The sequence below is a fragment of the Dipodomys merriami genome, unplaced genomic scaffold, assembly GCF_024711535.1.
Source record: "Dipodomys merriami isolate MVZ:Mamm:240054 unplaced genomic scaffold, mDipMer1.0.p SCAF_3, whole genome shotgun sequence".
NCBI lineage: Eukaryota > Metazoa > Chordata > Mammalia > Rodentia > Heteromyidae > Dipodomys > Dipodomys merriami.
The window spans coordinates 27,859,549-27,882,900 of record NW_027204492.1 but is presented as its reverse complement, the minus strand read 5'-3'; the positions used below and the strand labels follow the sequence as shown (position 1 = coordinate 27,882,900).

At 41.0% G+C, this 23,352-nt stretch overlaps 1 protein-coding gene across 1 annotated transcript in view; it reads left to right on the top strand.

The window, feature by feature from the left end:
• The window catches only part of LOC138839759 (double-strand-break repair protein rad21-like protein 1), a 71,509-nt gene that overhangs the window by 36,310 nt on the left and 11,847 nt on the right, over positions 1-23,352 (top strand). Inside the window, exons 14-18 of the mRNA XM_070039321.1 lie at positions 9,779-9,817; positions 11,730-11,948; positions 13,128-13,322; positions 16,189-16,334; positions 22,657-23,094. Of these exons, the coding sequence (XP_069895422.1) occupies positions 9,779-9,817; positions 11,730-11,948; positions 13,128-13,322; positions 16,189-16,334; positions 22,657-23,094 (1,037 nt within the window). The remainder of the gene's footprint in view (positions 1-9,778; positions 9,818-11,729; positions 11,949-13,127; positions 13,323-16,188; positions 16,335-22,656; positions 23,095-23,352) is intronic.

Here is a 23,352-nt window from a genome sequence, read left to right as displayed (position 1 = left end):
TTCAACATTTGGATGGAATTATAACAATTCCATTCAAGAATTAACTCCATTCAACTTCCATTTAAGATGGTTCTAATTATAGAAGCAAACCTTTTCTCCAAATTATATCATGTAACATATTCTAAAACTATTCCATCTGAGTATCTCTTCACTTTCAGAGTATTTACCTTGCATGGTTCTCTCTGCATGGACAATGAAAAAGAGGAATCAGAGAGAAAATGAAAGAGAGAGAGTATGAGAGTAAGAGAGAGAAAGAGAAAGGAGAGACACCTGAATGATCATCTGAATGCTGTCTATTGAAGGAAAAGTCCAACCCTCCTCACTTAGCTCTCAACACTCTTCCTTCACAAATACACATTTGTCCTCACACATTTATACCAGTCCTCAAGCAAATTTATTTTTATACATTCTAAATGATCTCTTTTCATTTACTTACATAACTTTCTTTTAATGTGATGTTCACTCATTTTAATTTAGATCTGCTATTGTGTTTTCCCCATTTATGCACTCTATTTTAAAAATCATTTTTCAAATTATCTTTTAAGTAGTTGTACAAAGGAACTGTCATTTAATAAAGCAGTTTATGAATACAATATATCTTGATCAACGTTACCTATTTTAATGTTCTCACCCATTCCTCCCCCACCCACCCATTCCCTCTCTTCTTAATTTTGTAGGATATACATTGGATTCTTGTCTGCATTTTCTCTCTCTTCTCTTCATTTGTCTACCCCTTTCCCCTTAACCCCATTCACCCTTTTCAAGTGCCTGCTTCCTGGTGTTTCATTTTACTGGTCTTTGATTTTGGATTTCTGAGGAATTACACTATTTGAGATCTATCTTGAAGCTACCATATATCGTATATCAGTTAAAGCATTTGTGTGCATTTGCATTCCACCAATGGAGTTACTTATGAATTTGTAAGATAAACGTAGCTTCCACATAAAAGGGAAAACATGTATCATTTATCTCTCTAGGCCTAACTTACTTCACTTAACATATTTTTCCCAAATCTTTCCATTTCTTTAAAAATGGAATTCTTTCTAATGGGTGAGTAAATATATACACACATAATAAATATATACACACATAAACATATATCACATACATATATACCTCTCTCTCTCTCTCTCTCTCTCTCTCTCTCTCTCTTTCACACACACACACACACACACACACACACATCTTATTTTCTTGAGCTATTCATCCATTTGGACTGATTCCATATCTTGGCTATGGTGAGTAGTGCCGTAATAAACATGGTTGTGCTGGTGGCTTTAGTGTGGCCTGGCTTGTGGTCATTTGGATAAATGCTCAAGAGAGAGATTTCTGGGTCATTGGGAAGTTCTATGTTTAGTTGTTTGAGAAACCTCCACACTTCTTTCCAGAGTGGTTGAAAAAAGTTTACATTCTCACCAACAGAATAATAGAGCTTCCTTTATGGTCACATCTCTGCATACATTTGCTATTGTTAGTTTTCTTGATAATGACCATTCTAACTGGGGTGGTGTGGAATCTCAATGTTGTTTTGATTTGCATTTCCTTTAAGGCCAGAGTTGTTGAGCAGTTCTTCATATGGCTATTGGCTATTTTTCCTTTTTATGCTAAGAAGACTCTAGCTTATTAGCCCATTTACAAAGTACAAGTTAGTTTTAATGCTCTTACTTAGAATCACAGTTTTCCCACTTCAACTGTATAAAATCTTACATGATATAGATTCTTTTATTATTCCTGATTTATACTGTAATTGTCTTATGTATTTCATCTATATAAAAATTTAAACCCCAGAAGAAAATGAAACAGTTGATACTTTCCACAATTTCAACTGCTAAAACATATTTTAAAGAATTCAAGTGAAGGGGCTGGGAAGTTGGCTCAGTGGTAGAGCGCTTGCCTTGCATGCCTGAGGCCTGGGTTCGATTCCTCAGCACCACATAAGCAAAAAGAAAAAAGCCAGAAGTGGTGCTGTGGCTCAAGTGGTAGAGCGCTAGCCTTGAGCTGAAGAGCTGAGGGACAGCGCCCAGGCCCAGAGTTCAGGCCCCACGACCTGACCACCCCCCCCCCCAAAAAAAAAGAATTCAAGTGAAGCACAGTCAATAATCGATTAAATTTACTGAGATATTTACTGGTTTTGTTACCCTTCTTTCTTGTTGATGTTCCAAGTTTCATTTTGGCAAAATGTCCCTTTTGTTTGAAGAAGATTCTTCAGCAGTTCTTTTAAAGCAGTTGTGCTGGCAAAAATTTCTCTCCATATTCATTTTGCCATTTCTGGGGCTTGAATTCAGGGCTTGGGCACTGTCTCTGGGAGTCTTCTTCTCAAGGTTAGTGCTCTACCACTTGAGACACAGCATCACTTCCAGTCTTTTCTGTGTAGTTTATTGGAGATGAGAGTCTCATGGACTTTCCTGCCTGAGCTGGCTTTGAACTGCAATCCTCAAATCTCAGTCTCCTGAGTAGCTAAGATTACAGGTAGTGAAACACTTATGCCCAGCTTCTCCATTTTCTTTTACTTGAAAATATTTACGTTTTACTTTCATTCCTGAAAGGTATCTTTACTCTATTTAGAATCTTGTTGACAGCTCTTTTGGGAAATTGTTGAGTATGTTCTATTTCCTTCTGCTCTCCAAGGTTTCTGATGAAAAATCCACGATTAACTTCCCAATCCATTGTTTCCAAATGCTCAGAAGAATTGATTTCTGGGAACATCATTCCTCATGGAAATGGGGTGAAGGAGTTGCCTTGCCTGGGTAACATTTCAGGAGGGATTTCTGCAACATGTAGTCTTCTAACCTGCCAAGTGAAACAAAATGGGTGAAAGACCAAAAAATTGTTATATGACATTAAAATTTTTCTTCTGCTAAATAGTGATTATATGACTTCTTTTGGTATGGCAGAAAACATAAACAGGACACATACAATTAAGGTGGGCAATATGATACATAAAACATTTCAACAGTTAACTTGATAATATAGCATTAGTTTTTTTTCTACAATAGCCCATTACATTTTATAAGGCCTTTTCAACTATAATTTCCTACATCAGTTGAAGTACCTTGCTTTTCCACAAGGCATAATATACTGACAGCTATCTGATAGGAAAACTTTCCATTAATTAGATAAGAGAAAAAAATATAGCCAGGTGCTAGTAGCTCATGCCTACTATACTATATACTCAGAAGGCTGAGCGCTGGGATCACATTTGAAGCCAGCCTAGGCAGGAAAGTCTGTGAGACTCATCTTCAGTTAACCACCAAAAAGCCAGAAGTAGAGCTGTAGCTCAAGTGGTAGAGAGTTATCCTGGAGAAAAAGAAAGAAAGAAGGAATGAAAGAAAAATAAAAGAAAGAATGAAGAAAAGAAGGAAGAAATAAATTCAGGGACAGTGTTTATGGCCTTAGTTCAAGCTCCAGGACTGGCACAAAAAAGAAAAAATTACACAGACATTTCTTTTTTTAATATATATTTTTTATTTGAAAGATACTGTACAGAGGGGTTACAGTTACATGAGTAAGGTAATGAGCACATTTCCTATCAAGCATTGTTACCCCTCCTTTGTTTTTTCCCTACCATCCCTTCCTTCCCCACCTCCCCAACTCTTCCTTCCCCCCCACAAATTGTAAAGTTCATTTTCAACATAGTGTCTTGTACATCTCATTGTTACAGCGGGTCAACCTTTATCCCTGATTCAACATTTTGTTATTTCCCTTCCCTTCCCCAAATTAGAAAAATGTATATACAAGATGCAGGGCACCAGAATCAAATACATTGACAACAGCGGTTATACCATGGGGGAAGAACATACAAAAGAAACAAAAAAAATCACATAGTACATTATAATTACATTAAAAACAACAGCAAGAAAGATAAAACCTCTTGTGTCCCTATCTTGGTGTTCATTTCACTTAGCATCATCTTATATGGTCATATATACACAGCTTTTGAGCTTTTCTGCGTATCCTAGGCATATACTAATCATTGCAAATAAGGGAAACTATGGGAACTATGTTTCTTTGGGCCTGGCTTACTTCACTTAATATATTTTTTCCAAGTCATAGACACTTCTTGTCAAATGAAACCTTGTAGATTTACTGTCAGAGCTACAGAAAAAGATTTGTGTTTGATAAGTAACAGGAATATCAAAATAGTGATTTCTTCATATGCTTTGTAAATATTAGCTACTTCCCACCAGAACAATGCTATAGAGTCATGTACAAATTCTCTTGGAAAATTCAGTCTGGGTGATTGTAAAAAGGGAAATGTTTTGAGGATAGAATCAATAGTATTGGGAGAACAAAATGACAGGTCAGGATGTGTTTGAATATTATACAAATACATTATGTAGATTAAATTATGTTACTGAAACCCACTAAAATAGTTAAAAATGTGGGCAGGAGGGAAGGGGGAAAAGAAAATAGTGAATTTCATATAAGTACATCATATGCATATATGTAAATATCATAATGAAACATTTGTATAATTAATTGAAGATATGTATTCAAATGTTTTTTTCTTTCAGGTGATTGTTTCTAACACATTTATAAGATTATTTCTTTGTTGCTTTGTATGTCCTTCCCCCATGGTATAACCCCTGCTTTCACTGTATTTGAGGTTGGTATAATTTGTGGAGGGGAAGGGAAAAACAAATCGTTTAAATAGGGATACAGGTGGATCCATTGCAACAATGAGATGTACAAGTCGTTATGTCGAAAAAGAACTTTACAACCTTGGTGGGGGGGGGATTGCGTGGGGGGGTGGTGGAGGGAGGATGGGAAGGGATGGGAAGGGGAAGCAAAGGAGGAGGCTACAATGCTTGATAAGAAATGTACTCATTATCTTGCCCATGTAATTGTAACCCCTCTGTACGGTATTTTCACAATAAAAAATTTTAAAAAAGCATAAAAAATGTCAGCTTGGGTTGGAGAGGAGAGGGTACCAAGTTCAGTTTTGGTAACAGATGAAAGATTGAAAGACATGAGACTTTAGACAAAAGGACTACCAGGATGGCATCTGGCTGAATAACTGACATAATATGTTTCCTCTCATGAGAATTCACTCAATTATTACTTATTAAGCACCTACTATGTGTTTGCAGCAGGATTCAGGGACCCCACTACTTAAGTCCTAGGTGTTCTACATGGTCTTGTATGTGACTGGGAAAACAGCAAGTTTCTATGTAGTTGGAGGATCCTAATACTGTCCCAGTGCTGTTGGTCATCCCCTCTGTGCCTTTTTTCTCCTTTTCCACTCATACCTCAGACATAGTCACCTCTTTGGCCTCATGACTTTGCATCCAGTATGGTCTCCACCAGCATTATACAATTCACCTTCCATTTAGTGATAAGTCTAATTAGGAAAATATACATAAATAATATAAAATAAACTGATAAAGGTTATATATTTCATTCTCTTGCTTAGGACTTTGACCAGGGAAGCAGTAGGGAGTAGTGTACATAGAGGGAAAGGCATTAAAGAACAATTCCCTTAGATAAGAGATGGAAAACCATCACAAAAACTGCTGCCTCCAATTTTCCAGTAAAGTGCTTGTGAAGACTTCTGAATTGATGTCATGTGTGGTTAATATTAAGGGAAAGGGAGTATGAGGTGCCCACGGTAGTCACCACCACCATATCTATTCTGCACTCCTCCCAAAGGGCCATTTCTTCCTCTAAGCCAGCTTCGGTCCCCATGATATACCCCAGCTCCCAAGCTGGCAGCCAGGAGGATGGAGTGAGACACAGTCATGTGGAGGCACAGCAGGTACAGGAGCTACTGATAGGAGCCATAAGGGGTGACCTGTGGACATCATGGTCTAAAATATAGTCTCTGTGCAAGTGAGCTGGCAAGAAAGGAGTCATCTGCTGAGTGCCAAGTACGTTTTATGGGGAAAGTAGATGTTGGAGAAAAATCACTCAGCAATGGCAGTGGTAAACAAGTAGCTTTAGTAGTGCCACGAGGCCTCACTGGAAGGCAGGCACTAACTCTACAGACACTTTAGTGTCAGAACCAGGATCCAGATGGGACTTAAGGCCTAACTGTCTCCACAGACACCTGCTCCATCCCTCACTGTGTCATTACTTCACTGATGCTGGCAACAAATCTTGCAATCATCCTCTGTCTTGTGGTTTCATGGTAACAGTCCATGTTCCATGTCAACTTTATTGCCACATCCAGTTTTAGTGAAAATAGTTATTTTATATACAATAAGATACTCTCAATATTTGGAAAGTCAAGCTCCTTTTCTCCCCCCTCTCCTTTTCTTAAATGCCTATTTTGACAACCTTATCTAACAGATCCAACTCATTGGAATTCTGACCCTTCCTCCTCCACCGGCCCTGGGGCTTGCCATTCATCTTGCAATTCAATCTTGGTGGAGATGGCCATAACAGTTTGATGTTTCACCAAAACCTGATTCATGGTGGCCTGGCCACATGTAATTTTTAATGTAAAGTTTGTACTTATGATTACTTGACAACAAACAATACATTTCAAAGAAAAATACTATATTGGGAAGCAGAAGGTCAGGTTTAAAGGGGAAGACGCACTGGCCTCGCCTGTGATCTACATCAACATACCAGGAGTAATCCTTAGATACTGCTCATTTCACTCAAGTGACAGAAAGTGGCACAAAGGAGAAATTATGTAAATAATGTAAGTTGAAACTGAACATTGCTTTAATGTGAGAAACTTAAATGTGCTTGCTCCATGACTAATTTGAAATAGTTCTGAGTTGGGAGCCAGGGAAGTACAAGAGCAGATGAAATTATAGGTGGACAAATACATGGTTTTTCATATTTTGGTTGACAGTTCATTTAGGACCATGGTTTCTGATTCTTTAAGTTCTGGCTTGGGAATCTGACAAAATTATTTTCCCAATAAGTTTGTAGTATTTCTGAAAACAAAAGTGAATATCTGATTTGGTTGTTGCCTGGCTCAAGTTTTGGGGACACAATTTATCTAGACCCTTCAAGAAAATCACTCTGCTCTCTAGGCAACATAATGGGAGCAGCTTTGCTCCTCACCCTCCCATCATGATATTCTGATGCATCATGGGGCATAAACAACAGTCAGATGAGGAAAGCCTCTTGTCTATCAAAGCAGTTGTCTTCTTTTCTGTAAATTTTGAGAGAATTTTTTTCTGAAGGGTCCTGCTTTGGCCAGGTGGCTAGAATGTTGTTAATTATATTTTAGTTAAGTACATTCTTTTCCTTGAGTTTTAGTTACATCCTGTTAATTAAACCACATCCTTTTTGCAGATTGTGAGCCTGAGTTCAGCAATGTGAGCAGGTAGGGCAGGGCCTGTTAGGTTAGGGATAAAAAGGGAGCAGCCTGTCTATTCTATGTGCTTGCCTGCCAGGGTTTTGGCTGATGGTGCACCCTTCTGCAGAAGAAAACTTAGCCTTGCTGAGTTCATTTCGAGTTGGGGTGTTTATTTCTATGCGACACTCCAACATATTTGTAACACAATGGACTGAAACCTCTGTAACTATTAAGTAAATCTTTCCTTCCTTAAGATGTTCTCTTAGGTCTTTGTCACAGCTATAAAAGGTCTGACTAACACATATCAGAGATATAAACTTCTAACAATAACCATGGAAACAACTCAGTTATTATTCATGTGTACTTCCAGTCACTCCTCTCCCACTATACTCCATAGTACTCCCACCTTTTGCAACCTAACCATTCTTTCAGCAGCTCTGTAGCAACTTCATGCTAGGTATAGAAAACTAGGAACTAATACTAATTGGACTGTATGTCTCAGCCACTATCATTTCAGGTTGCAGACTAATAAATCTAACAATAATAATTGATTTAAACCTAAGAAAAAATTGTTTTCATCTACTCTTTTTTTTTTTGTCAGTCATGGGGCTTGAACTGTAGGCCTGGGCATTGTCCCTGAGCCTTTAAGCTCAAGGCTAATGCTCTATACTTGAGCCACAGTGCCACTTCCAGTTTTCTGGTGGTTTATTGGAGATAAGAATCTCATGGACTTTCCTTGCCTGGGCTGGCTTTGAACCACAATCCTCAGATCTCAGCCTCCTGAGTAGCTAGGATTACAGGCATGAGCCACCAGCGCCCGGCCATCTACTCCTTTTTTTTTTTTTGTCAGTCATGGGGCCTGAACTCTGGGTCTGGGCACTCTCCCTTCAGCTATTCAGCTCAAGGCTAGCACTCTACCACTTGGAGCCTTAGCGTGGTGCTTATGTGGTGCTGAGGAAATGAACCCAGGGCCTCATGCATGCAAGGCAAGCACTCTACCACTGAGCCACCTTCCCAGCCCCATTTACTCTTTTTTTGAACTCAGGGCCTATGTGTTGCTCTGAGCTTCTTTCTGCTCAAGGCTAGCACTGTTCCACTTGAGTCACAGAGCCACTTCTGGATTTTTGTAAGTAGTTTATTGGAGAGAAGAGTCTCATGGACATTTCTGCCTGGCTGGCTTCAAATCGTGATCCTCATATCTCAGCTTCCTGAGTAGCTAGGGTTACTGGCGTAAGCCACCTGCACCCAGCTTATTCTGTTATTTTTCAGCCCCTTTCCATTTTATTCTTAGGCCACTGAAGGATTAAAAGGTACCTGTCATCAAACACAGAGTCTTTCCTGGCGGCCTCACATGCTGTCATGTCCTATAGTACCAGTGTAGATGAAAGTCTTTACCTAACCTATTTAGTGGTATGGATTATGAACCTTTTTCCCCCTATTGCTCCTGAGGATTGAACGCAAGGCCTAAGCACTGCCCCTAAGCTTTTTTGCTCAAGGCTAAAACTCTCCCACTTGAATCACAGCTCCATGTTGGGTAGTTTATTGGAGATAACAGTCTCATGTACTTTCCTGCCTTGGCTAGTTCTGCCTGCACTGCTGAACTAGGATCCTCAGATCTCAGCTAGGATTACAGGCATGAGCCACTGGTGCACTAACATCTTATTACAACAACAGATATAAATGTAGTATGAGAAAGAATGGCTATTCAACCTCACTGATTCAACCACTTTTCTTCAGCTTCCTTATTTAACCACATTATTCTGGATATTATTATCTTCCTTAAGTTACTACTAAGTTACCTTGTCAACAAGACCAAGCACAATCTTCATGTGGTGAGGGGGAGGACAATTACATGTCTCATTTGTGTTTTAACCAGGGGAAGTGTTGCCACCTGGCCTGAAGAGAAAATCAGTAGGGAGAGCAGACTCATCTAAAGAGTCACTACCACGGAATGGCTGAGCTAGTGAGGATTTTACCATGGATATAATGCACAATACCTAATTTCTGGGGGCATGGTGAGGATTAACTGAGGTGAGATTTTTCAAATTGACTTCAGCATGCAGCCTCACATTTTCTCATTTTTGTTCACAAGGGCCCAAGAAAGGAGAGAGATAGGGTTACTCTCTGGTAGCATATGAGAAACATGAAGTGTGTTTATAAAACCACATGATCTGTGTTGTTTTAGACTGACAGGGCGCGGGTGAATTAACCTCCAGGGCTGCTGCCTGTGTGAGGCCTGTGGCAGGAAGTGTGCCAGGAAAGTGTGGGTTTTCCTCAGAGGACACATTTTCTCTCTTGGCATAGTGTGTTGTTTTCTTACTAGGTGTGAAAAATGATAATGTCCTACTAGTGTCCTTAGATTCAGTCTGATCTAATTCCAATGCAAGGAGAAACACTGTAATATGGTAAGCAGGTGCATGATAGGATTTACTTCACATGTCCATCCCTGCATTCTGCTGGTCAGGATGGTCATGGTGTCATGGTAAGTCAGTGTGGAGATTAATGTTGATTCTTTGCATCTAGGGAGAGAAGAAGTCAGATAAGAAGGAAGGTGTAGTGAAGGTAACAAGACAGTTTATTAAGAAAAGAGGGCACACCACACTGCAGCACAGGCAGCAGACCCAATTGGAAACTCAGTAAACATTAATCCTGAGAAGAGCTCCAGGCTGGGCAGTGTGAGTATCTCAGAAATAGCTCCTCAGGGAAAAGCTACTGATGCTGACAGGCCTCTGCCCTGTCTCTGTCGTTAATCATCACTGACAGTGGCTGGCTGGCTAACATACTGGACCAGTTTCTCTTTTACTGCTTTTCCTTTTACTGCTCTTTTCCACACCCCCAAATGTCTTTGGGACTCAGACCATAATTCAATTATTTTCTCTTTCCTGAATCCACCCACGTTGGTTATCTGAATTCTTAATTTCTCTCTTAAGCCAAACTTCTCTAGGAGGCTACAAAATAAAAATCCCTCCCTTTCACCTCTTCCCTATCTGGATACCTCTATCCAATCATCTCCTCTCATTAAAAACCTGCTCAGCAACCTCTCCCCCAAGTCTCTTTACTGGCCTTGAAAACTGACACCTAGGAAGAGACAAAAGACACCTGGTGGGGTTTCTACACCCTCCCCCACTCTTCCACCAAGCTAATTCTTCATTCTTCTTGGTGTTAAATGATTTCAATTCATATTCTGATGTGCCTTGCTAACAGAATTACTACCTCTCTTCATAGGCCATGTAAACTGAGACATAACCACATTTTGTTAGCAAAGATGTCTAACCTTATTCTATTGTTAAATTAAAATCAAAGTCTACTAAGTGTTATGCCCCCTTCTGCAAGAAGGCAGTTGGGAGTATGAAGTCAGCTGAGAGCCTGGTTCAAACAACTAACCAAATGCCTTGCTAACACAATCAAGCCCTGGAAAAATGAGCTCCAGCTAAAGTGTTTTGTTAAAAAAGGTTTTGGCTTAAATCTTGATCTCTGCAAGAATAAGATTGGAAAAAGGTCTCTTGCCACTAAAACTTTACTCACACATATGTATACATAGTTAAGATAAAAACTGTCAGCATGGTTAAAAAGGAGTCCCACCAGCTGTGATGAAGAAAACCACTAAGAAAAAACGTAAACCAAGATTTTATATATCTGTATATATATGACTTCCAGGTATATTTTAGATATGAGACCCTTGTCTGTTGTATGGCTAGTGAAGATCTCCCAATCCATGGGTTTTCTATTGATCTTGCTAGCTATGTCCTTTGCCATGCAGAAGCTCTGCAATTTCATGCAATCCCATTTGTCCAACCTTTCTTTGATTTGTTGTATTTCTGGGTCTCTATTAAGAAAATTTTGGCCTGAGCCAAGGAGACCTAGGGTTTCTCCTATTCCATCCTGTAATGTTTTCAGAGTGTCTGCTTTGACTCCGAGGTCTTTGATCCATTTGGAGTTGATTCTGGTACAGGGTGATATATAAGGATCTAGCTTTAGTTTTCTAAGAGAAAAGTTAGCAAAAAGGTCTTGAAAAGGGAAACTGAGGGAACACCTTTGGATAAGAAAGTATTTGGAAAGTAAGAATTATCTTAAATGTTTGTTCCAAAATAGAAAAGATAGAAATTAAGACAAACTCCGGAAGGTTCTAGTAGGTGGCAGATGGTATGAGCGTGTCATAAATTCTTAAAAGATAATGCTTATTAAAATTGGTATGTAATTAAGTTAGCTGTGATTTAAATACTGATGTAAAACCAGCATGTCATTCTTTATTTCCATCTAAAGTCAAGTGTCTTTAACCAGTCTGTGTATAAATTTGTAAGCAACTGAGCAGGAGATCTGACAATTGGACGCAGTCTCGCCCAGATCCTGCCTGAACCATCCTGACTACCTCCACCATGGTAAACTGGACTCCCGCCTGACTCCATCACATGCAGCTGATTCTTGGTGAAAGAACTGCTTTAGATTTACAAAAACTAAGACTCTTGTGGGACAGTCTGCAAACCATACCCATCCTGACCTGAAATCGCTGGCTATGATGTTGTGCTATCGAAACATGTGTAGGCCAGGAGAGCCTCTTGTGAACTTTGGTTACCAGATTTTCCACACAGCCAAACTTTACTATATCTATGCTAAAAGTCTCATCCTACCTGTTGAGTTTTGTCATTGCAGAGTTCTGGCAAGTATTCGTTGGTCAATTCTGAAGAGAGTACAGGTAAGTTCTACTTGTTCCCATTGATCTCCTTGTTGCTTTAATTAGAACTAACAAAGTGTTTTTGTGGCAAAGATGGCAGTTCAAAGCCAGTCCAGGCAGAAAAATCCCTCTGAAACTCTATCTCCCAACTAACCACCAAAGATCCAGGCTGGAAGCATGGCTCAAGAATTAACCATCCAAATGCTAAAAGTGGTACTGTGACTCAAAGTGGTAGGGTACTAGCCTCGAGCAGAAGTGCTTAGGGACAGTGCCCAGGCCTTGAGTTCAAAGCCTGTGACTGCCAACTGGGATGAGTTATCCCAGCAATGAGCAAATGCAAGGATGAGTCCAGTCCTGACAACAAGGAACTGTGGACAAGAGTAAGAGGAGATGATGTCACATCAGCCACTTTGTGCCTGCCCTTTCAAAATTAACCAGAGCTGGGAAGTCAATGGAAATAAGTTAAGAAGCTTTTCCATCTAATGTCCATACCTGTCTACCTTCTAACTGGACAGGAATTTACATTTTTGCCTTTGTTACCTGCTATTTATATCTATAATGAGTCTTGGACTCAGGGCTGTTAGCCTTGGCAGCTCTCTGGGTCTCCCATACATACCCTGTAATCCAGACATTGCCCAAGATCTCCAGTCAAGCCTCTTAACCACCCCAACCCAGCCCAAGCTTCAGTCTAACCTGCTCTTCCCTACCTAGTTGTCAGATGTCCAAAGTAGCTAGGGACATTTTCCACCAACTCCAGGACTGCTTGGAATGCAGGAGATAAAAACTAGCCCATCTATCCAAGTCATCCAATTTTTAATTTTCTGCCCTAAATCCTTCCTTTTGCTCTTTGTGTGCTCTCTAATATTTTTATTACTGCCCAGCCCCTGCCTCATGAGCTTTCTTCCAGACTTCATTCAAAGACTCACGTCTACCTCCAAGGGACAGGCTGCTGCTTACTGCCTTCTCCCAGAGGGGACCACATCTCTGCATCTCTGCCTTTTACCCCTAATGTCAATGCCCCTTCCCAGCAGAAAGCTGTGTCCTCTTCTATATCAAAGGGCTGGAGATGTTAGATCCACCCGGGAAGGGCCCTGTGCAAATCCCTGTCTGTAAAGGTCCAAGGCTGCCCCTCTACTGGATTCATCTTGGCACATTGAGTGCCACTGGCCTAACCAGCTTTCTCACTCCTGGATCTACCAGACCAGACAAACCAACTTGGATTCATCTAGTCGCCCTCATGTCACAGAAATACCAGGTACTAAGGATATCAAGGGCAGAAACAACATCATCAGCCACCCTATCCACCCCAAACAAGTAATATCTAACCCGTTTCCTCTTGGGATGGGTTTAGGAACAGCAGCCCTGCCAGACTGGCCCCTGTCTCATCAGATATTGGTAACATAAATATCAATATGGAGAATCCTTCTCCTTAGAGTCCTTGCAGGACCACATGCATTATTACATCTGATTTCACCTGTCCCGAACTTTTGTCTGACGCAGGAACTGGAGATGGGACATGTGCTCAGGCCTTGCCTGGTTCTGGTGTGCAAATCTGTGGCAGATATAAATACCATCTATGCTGGCTCCTATAATTGGGGAAAGCCTTCACATGAAGGATCAGCAGATGCTCTGATGTTATGCACTGCCCCCCTCTTCTCCCTCCCCCCCCGTTATACTGTCAGAAGATGCTCTGATGTTATGCACTGCCCCCCTCCTCTCCCTCCCCCCCGTTATAATGTCAGAAAATAACATTTGTGCCCAGGTTCAAAATTGCACCCTTGACTGTATAGAAGTAAAGAGGGACAACTGTGCTTGTGCCAACTATGAACACATCTCATATGCTAAGGGCCATGTTTCTTTACCCAATGGCTTTTTTTTATTAGTGTGAAAATACCATACAGAGGGGTTACAATTACATGGGCAAGATAGTGATTACAGTTCTTATCAAGCATTGTTGCCTCCTCCTTCATTTCCCCATACCATTCCTTCCCCTCTCCACCTCCCACCCCCACACCCCCCACAAACATCCCCCACCCCTCACCCCACCAAAGCTGTAAAGTTTGTTTTTCAACATAAAGTCTTGTACATCTCATTGTTGTAATGGGTCCACCTGTAACCCTATTTAAACAGTTTGTTTTTTCCTTTCCCCTCCCCAAATTATATCAACATCAAATACAGTGAAAGCAGGGCTTATACCCTGGGGGAGGTACGCACAAAGCAACAAAGAAATCATCTTATAAATATGTTGGAAACAATCACAAGAAAGAAAAAAAACATTTGAATCCTTATCTTGGGGTTCATTTCGCCTAACATCAACTTGTCTGACAGTTTATGTTTGTCTCAGACATATACTAGTTATTGCAAATAAAGGAAACCATGGGACCTCTGTTTCTTTGGGCCTGGCTTACTTCACTTAATATGATTTTTTCCAAGCCTTTCCACTTCCTAACAAATGGGGCAATACCATTCTTTCTGATGGAGGCATAGAATTCCATTGTGTATCTATACCACATTTTCTTGATCCATTCATCTATTGAGGGGCATCTGGGTTTGTTGCATATCTTAGCTATAGTAAATAATGCTGCAATACACATAGTCGTGCTGGTAGCTTTAGTATGGTCTTGTTTGTGATCATTTGGGTAAATGCCCAAAGTGGGATTGCTGGGTCATAGGGGAGCTCTATGTGGAGTCTTTTGAGGAACCTCCATACTGCTTTTCAAAGTGGTTGAACAAGTTTACACTCCCACCAACAATGCTGTAAGGTTCCCTTCTGGCCACATCCCCTCCAGTTATTAGAGTTCTTGATTATAGCCATTCTAACTGGGGTGAGGTGGAATCTCAATGTTGTTTTGATTTGCATTTCTTTTATGGCTAGGGAGGTTGAGCATTTCTTCATGTATCTACTGGCCATCCTTCTTTCCTCTTCAGAGAAGTCTCTCTTTAGGTCTTTAGCTCACTTATCAATCAGGTGGTTGTTTCTTTGAGGATTTGTTGTTGGGGGATTTCATTTTTTGAGATCTAAGTGTATTTTAGATATGAGACCCTTGTTCGTTGTATGGCTAGTGATCTCCCAATCCATGGGCTTTCTATTGATCTATGTTCTTTCTATTGAGCTATGTTCTTTGCCATGAAGAAGCTCTGCAATTTCATGCAATCCCATTTGTCCAACCTTTCTTTGATTTGTTGTGTTTCCGAGTCTCTATTAAGAAAATGTGGCCTGTGCCAAGGAAACCTAAGGTTTCTCCTATTCCATCCTGTCATGTTTTCAGAGTGTCTGCTTTGACTCTGAGGTCTTTGATCCATTTGGAGTTGATTCTGGTGCAGGGTGATATATAAGGATCTAGCTTTAGTTTTCTACAAGTGATTAACCAATTTTGCCAGCACCATTTACTGAAGAGGTTGTCTTTCTTCCATTCTATTTTGTTAGCTCCTTATCGAAGATTAGATGGCTATGGGTGTGTGGGTTCATTTCTGGGTCTTCAGTTCTATTCCATTGGTCCTGAGGTCTTTTCTTGTGCCAGTACCAAGCTGTTTTATTACTATGGCTTTGTAGTAGAGTTTGAAATTTGGTATTGATATTCCTCCAGCACTGTTCTTTCTGTTAAGGATCGTTTTTGCTATTCGGGGTCTTTTATTATTCCATATGAATTTTTGGATTGCCTCTTCTATTTCCTTGAAGAATGACGTTGGGATATTCATAGGTATTGCATTAAATTTGTAGATAGAAACAATGGCTTTTTTTAACCTATGAGAGTTATACTCTTAATTATATCCCTGCCAATCTGCTTCATAGCTCCCAATGCTGCCTAAGCAATCTACATGTTTTACCACCCTACAAGGAGCTCTTCCAGCCTCAACAAGTGAATAGCTGAATAAGAGTTATATATTGCACTCACTTTTCCTTGCTTGGGATACCAGGGATGGTGGTAGGAGCCTATATATTTGGTATGCATAATGGAAAAAAAGCATTAACTATACCTCCTCTGCCATTGCACTGCTATCCTCGAAAATAATCTTGCCTTGATTACTGTTACTCCACCACCAAGGGTGCGAGGAGATTAAAACATGTCCTGCTGTGACCTAACTGATAGAAGCTATGCCATCTAGGAACAAGTCAAACATCTCAGAAAACTTGAGGAAAGTATCCAGCAAAATGATGGGGGATGGGACCTCTTCTGGTGGCTTACTCCCTGGCTCATGCCTATCTTGGGTCCCTTAATTGCAATTTTCACCTCATACTAATTGTGCCTTGCTTATTCAGGTGCATGAAGAACATCCTTATGGGAAAGATGAGACTTTTCACCAGTCAGTCAATCAGATGCTTCTAGGAGAGGACCCAGTGGAGTGTCCCCCATTGAGCACTTTGCCCCTTTCTCAGCAGGAAGCAGCTCCAGAAGAAATGACCAGGTGCCATCCTCATTCAATTATTAAACCAAAGAGTGGAGGATGTTAGCCTAGAGGCCACCTCCCTTGAGGCTTAACATGCTCTTTTTCTAGGCAACACTAGGCCCAAGTAAAGGCAACAAATAATCAGTCCCTACCCCCTTTCCCTGAGAGAGCACCCTGATGGGATAGCTATGACCTTATAAGGCAGCAAGATGCTCCAAATCCCAGAGGTTATAAAAAGTCACCTGAGATAATAGCCAACACTTCTTACTTCCTCTCACCTGGTCTCCTTACTGGCAATAAACCTTTCCTTTGATCTTCCTACCTGGAGTCTGCATGGTTTTCTGGCTGAGTCTAATTTACTCTAACAGTGTGCATACTTAGATATCGATTACTGAATTTACAAACTCTCAGCCCTTTATGATGAAAGCTCTGGAAAATCTAAGAATCCATGGAACATTCTTCAATATAATAAAGGTTGTGTATGACAATCCTACAGCCAGCATTACACTTAATGGTGAAAGCTAAAGCCATTTCCTTTAAATTCTGAGCAATAAGACAAGATGCAAACAAAGGGGATCCAAAACTTTAAAAACCTGAAAAAGGATATTAAGGCAGAACTAAGGAAGGAAGTGTAAAAACCTCCCATGCTCCTGGATTAGAAGGATCAACATCATGAAAATGGCAATACTTCCCAAGGCTATCTACAAATTCAATTTCCAACCTCATTCTTCAAGGAAATAGAAGAAGCAATACAAAAATTCATATGGAACAATAAAAGACCCCGAATAGCAAAAATGTTCCTTAACAGAAAGAACAATACTGGAGGAATATCAATACCAAATTTCAAACTCTACAACAAAGCCATAGTAATCAAAACAGCTTGGTACTGGCACAAGAACAGACCTCAGGACCAATGGAATAGAATTGAAAAGCCAGAAATGAACCTGCAGACCTATAGCCACCTAATCTTTGATAAGGGAGCTAACAAAATAGAATGGAAGAAAGACAGCCTCTTCAGTAAATGGTGCTGGCAAATTGGTTAATCACTTGTAGAAAACTAAAGCTAGATCCTTATATATCACCCTGCACCAGAATCAACTCTAAATGGATCAACGATCTCAGAGTCAAAGCAGACACTCTGAAAACATGACAGGATGGAATAGGAGAAACCCTATGTTTCCTTGGCACAGGCCCACATTTTCTTAATAGAGACTCAGAAATACAACAAATCAAAGAAAGGTTGGACCAATGGGATTCCATGAAACTGCAGAGTTTCTGCGTGGCAAAGGACATAGCAAGCAAGATCAATAGAAAGCCCATGGATTGGGAGAAAATTTTCACTAGCCATACAATGAACAAGGGTCTCATAACTAAAATATACTTAGATCTCAAAATATTAAATCCCCCAACAACAAATCTCAAAGGAACAACCGCCTGTTTGATAAATGGGCTAAAGACCTAAAGAGAGACTTCTGGGAAGGGATGGGAAAGGGAAACAAAGAGGAGGCAACAATGCTTGATAAGAGATGTACTCGTTATCTTGCCCATGTAATTGTAATTCCTCTGTATGGTATTCTCACAATTAAAAAAAAGAATGGCCAATAGACACATGAATAAATGCTCAACTTCTCTAGCCATAAAAGAAATGCAAATCAAAACAACATTGAGATTCCACCTCACCCCAGTTAGAATGGCTATGATCAAGAAATCAAATAACAACAGCTACTGGAGGGGATGTGGCCAGAAGGGACCCCTACTGCATTGCTGGTGGGAGTGTAAAGTTGTTCAACCACTTTGGAAAGTAGTATGGAGGTTCCTCAAAAGACTCCATATAGAGCTCCCCTGTGACCCAGCAATCCCAGTTTTAGGCATTTACCCAAACGATAACAAACAAGGCCATACTAAAGCTACCAGTACAACTATGTTTATCACAGTATTATTCACCATACCTAAGATATGAAGCCAACCCATATGCCACACAGAAGAGGAATCAAGAAAATGTGATATATAAAAATATATTTACACACACACACACACACACACACACACACACACACACACACACACAATGGAATTCTATGCTTCCATCGGAAAGAATGATACTGTCCCATTTGTTAAGAAATGGAAAGACTTGGAAAAGATTATATTAAATGAAGTAAGCCAGACCCAAAGAAACATAGGTCCCTTGGTTTCTCTTATCAGCAATAACTAGTGTATGTCTAGTACAAGCAGGAAAGGTCAAAAGCTATGTACATATGACCATATAAGATGATGCTAAATGAAATGAACCTCAGGATAGGGACACAGGAGGTTTTTATCTTTCTTGCTGTTCTTTTTAAATGTACTTATAATGTATTATGTGATTTTTGTGTTTGTTTTGTATGTTCTTCCCCCATGGTATAACCCCTATTTTCACTGTATTTGATTCTGGTGCCCTGCATTTTGTATACAAATTTTTCTAATTTTTGGAGGGGAAGGGAAATAACAAAACACTGAAATAAGGATACAGATTGACCCATTGTAGCAATGAAATGTACAAGACAGTCTGTTGAAGATGAACTTTACAACTTGATGGGGGAGGGAGGAGTTGGGGAGGTGGGGAAGGAAGGGAAAGTAGGGGAACAACAAAGGAGGGTAACAATGCTTGATAGGAAATGTACTCATTACCTTACTCTTGCGACTTTAACTCCTCTGTACAGTATGTTTACAATAAAAATATATATTAAAAAAGAATAAAATGTTGCAGACAAGAAAAAGAAAAAAAGTGGGCAGCTGGGCATGGGTGGCTCTTGCCTGTAATCCTAACTACTCAGGAGGTTGAGATCTGAGGATCGTAGTTCAAAGCCAGCCCGGGCTTATCTCCCTTTAACCACCAGAAAACCAGAAGTGGCACTCTGGCTCAAGTGGTAGAGTGCTTGCCTTGAGGTGAAGAACTGAGGGACAGCGCCCAGGCCAGATTTCAAGCCCCATGTCCAACAAAAAAAAAAAAAAAGAAAAGAAAAGAAAAGAAAAGAAAAGAGGGTAGAGGGGGGATTATTATGTTTCCTCAATTTATTTTTAGACATCTTTAGGGTAGCTTCTCACTACTGCTGGTCGTCTCCTGTTCCTCATTGCAATAGCTTAGTGTTACTGGAGGAGATTTTCAGCAGGTCTCTTTTCAGGATCTCGATTTTAGGTTCCCTGCATCCCAAACAAAAAGAGGGGCAGTACAGTAAAGGGAAAACACATCCAGTGGAGTTTAGGCAGTTCTTCATTGGACACAAAATGTGATAGACTGTTGATTGACAGGTGAGCTTATGCAACAAACGTGCAGCTGCTTATGCCCAGGTTCTCCAGGGTGGCTGAGTGCTTGTTCCTCATTGAGACTGGGTAGTATCAAAGTTAGGTACTGAGCATCCTGGGGCCAAAAAAGTCATTGTAAGGTCATTGTCCTTGTCCCCTCCCAACCTTAAGTTTGCATAGTAGGTGAAGGCTCTGCTTTGTCAAATAGTTCTAGTCATCAGGACCTAGCTCCTTTTGTTTACTGGCTGCAGGAATTTATCAGTATGTTTTTATTTGCACATTTATTTCACTGTTTAGGGGACTTTACACAGGACAGAATCTATGGACAATTCCATGGGCGAGCTTTGCAAGTGGCCCTGGTAACCATAGACAATAGTTCCGCCTGTTGTCATGGCAACCAGGGAACCTGTAATATCTGCCTGCCTCAGTAGGAGATGTAAGATACAAGCAGGGAGATAGGAGGGTCCTGCAGTCTTCCAGGCTTGAGACAACACTGGTGAGTTTGTAGGCTTGTCAATGGGAAAGTGAAAGATTTGGAGATGTCCTTTTTGCATCCAGTGATAGGATTTGATGGGAGATTTGGGATGGGCAAGTAGAAAAAAGGACACCACAGGCTGTGAACATTGATGTCTTAAGCCTGAGGAAACCACTGTGATGTGTCCACTGTTGTCTACCTGATCTTACAGTTGGGAAGCTGAGAATCAGACACATCATTCAGGATCTTAGGATACAAGAAGCTCAGGTTTAGACCTATGTTCCCACTGGCTACCTCCTCCTTCTCCTGGTCCTTTCCTGATCCTTGCAGTACACTGCTCTTCCTGTTTCCCTTTTATCTTCTTATTCTTTTATTTTTACCCTTCTGTTCTGGATCTTGTTGAGGATTAGATTCCATGGGTCTTTAGGAGTCTGTCTTTAATTACACAGCCCCAAAGTTAAAAATGATCAAGTAATCCATGGTTAAACATAAATTCAGGAAAAGTGAACATAACACTAATGAAGAAACACAAAAGATTCCTGGGTTTTCCACCTCCAGAATGGGCCTTCATACCCTTTCACCCAAACTGTCCAGTGTGTGTTCATTTTGGTGAAATTTATTGGGATCATGGAAGGGGAGGCTATTTGTAAATCTCTGAGGTGAACATGTGTTCCTATGTCCAGTAAGTTGCATTTCCACAGATAATCTAAGAATTGGAAGTGAGATTTTTACCAGGGATGACCTTAACAAGGATTCACCCTGTATCATCCCCCTAATTTTGCTAACACGGAGGACAATCCTGGCCTTGTATCCTGTTTGCTTTTCTAGTTATACAGGTCTTTCTTGCTTACCAAAGAAATTCACTCTAGAGCATCAGAAAATGTCTGACGTTTACTTGAATCCCAAATTCTTATTTAAAGGCTGCTTGTACTTAATCAAGAATCCAACTGCAAAAAAGGCCTAACCTACTCAAGAGTTAGGCCTGTGGATTTCAGACAAATCCTTGAATTTTCAAACAGTGAATTTCACATTTAAACAGTCACTTGTACAAGGATATTATTCTCAGAACAAATCCAGGCAGGCCTACAATTGCAAGGCAAAATAGGCTATGTTCGAAATGTGTTCCTCGGTTACAGGAATCTGCCCCCACTGGAATAATAATGCACTTTGAGTCTAAGAAAATATTAACTACCACAGTTTCCCTCCTCATCTCACTTAAAATCTTCTGCCTGTTTGTTTGTTGCAATTTTTGGGTTTGAAACCAGTATTTCACATATGCTAGGCAAGGACTATTTACCACTGTGATATAAACCAGCCACAGAGTGGTAGCCTTGTAAGTAAGTGAGTGCAAAATTATCTTTCACATTTATTTCTTTAACCATATGTGTGGTGCTTTCTGTGGCCAAAATATTGTTCTTAATAGTTTCTTCAGGCTCGACATGTTGTTTTGTGTTAGAATGCCTGTGTAGCATGGACAAGGTACTGGGTTCAAACCCTAGCACCACAAACACAATTGCTGGATACTAACTAGTCTTCCTCCACAACACCATAGTGTCAGCATTCAGAGATTTCATAAGCTCTGGGCAGAAATTTATTCTTGAATGGTGGCTTGGATTCATTATGAAAAATTGGGTTTTCAAAGGTAACATTGGGTTCATTACATAATGGGCATGTCTAGCCATAACACTGTACAAACAGAACCCAGGACTTGGAGGACAATGCCCAGAATTGGAGGTGTGGCTCGTGTGGTAGAGTACCAGCCTTGAGGAAACAAGCTAAGTGATAGTGTAAGGCTTGAGTTCAAAGCCCTAGTACTGCTATAAAAAAGATATTCAAAAAATAAAGAAGGCAATGCCCATTATGGTTCCAGTATGCGTTCCAATTTCAGAAGCAATCGATGTCCCAGCTGATCACATCAACCTAATTTCCAGCCCAGGATTTGTGTAGATGGCAAAGTATGGAGAGTGGGGCCTGAGAAGTTCTTTGCTTATTCTCATAAGAGATCTCGACTTTCTCAGGTAAGCTCACCCCTTCCCATACTCTCAGCCACCAAGACATCCTGTACTCCCTCAAAAGACCAGCATAATCCCTTCCTTAGTGTTCTCACTAGGCAACAGGTGTAGTAGTAGTAGTAGTAGTAGTAGTAGTAGTAGTAGTAGTAGTAGTAGTAGTAGTAGTAGTAGTCAGCTCAACTTTTCTAAGTTAGGCACCATTTTGTGATCACCCCCTAGAAGGGACATTCTATTCCACCTGTCCCTAGCAGTCTTCACCCAATTTGGCAACTTTGTTTCCTTCCCGACCCTTTCCACTTTGCCCACTTCTGTGCCTAAATAAACCTCCTCCTCTCCCCTACTACCAAGTGTCTGTTTACAAAGGTAACAGCGGTCACCAGAAAGGGAGCCTGGATAGCAGGACGTGCACAACTAGGAGAACTTCCTCATAGCCTGTGCAGTGTGCAACGTTGGAGAGCTACTGTGTCCCCTGGCCAACCCTGGTGTGGCTTTGGCGCATCCATGGACACCTGACGGCTTTGGCAGACTTTCAGCAATGGCATTGTGATATGCCTACTATGCCTTCAATTAGGCCCACTAGGGGAGCCTACACCATGAAGATGATGGCTAGGCCTGAACAAGGCCCGGCCATGACTTCAGCCATTACCATACGGGAGCTCTATGAGACGGAAATTTTGGCTGAGCCCGAGCCAGGTGGAGCAGAGGGCCGCCACTTTCGAGAAGGAGCTCTGGCCTTCAAGGATTACATGAGGCTCATAGCTGACCTGGATGATGAAGGTGACCAGAACAGCGTAGATGTGGTGAACAAAGACGGTGGCAGTGGCAGCTCCGGTGCCTGTGAGGGCCCTTGCGGGTGCCAGGCTCTTCCACAGCCGCAGGCCTCAGAGCCCATGCAAATGGCCACGACTCCGCAGCCCCGGCGCAAGCGAATACGCAAGTTCTTGTCTTGGCAGCTGGAGGAAATGGAAAACCTTTTCCAAGAGATTCAGTATCCTGATGCTCCCAGGAGGTCAGTGGTTGCTCTGGGTGGTATCCGACCTCCGTTGCTTGGCTCATTTCCAGTGTCATTTTCCATCCCTTCACCTCTTTACTCCCAACCCCCTGGAGGTTTTGCCTTCCATGGCACTGGGCTTGGGAGGAATGCCTTGGAATGCTAAATCAGTATGTGCATGCAGGAATAGACTGGAAACACGTCTAAGAAATGACTAGCAACCATTGCTTTTGGTTTCTTTTGCTTGTCAGAGCTGGCAAATCAAACTGAACAGTA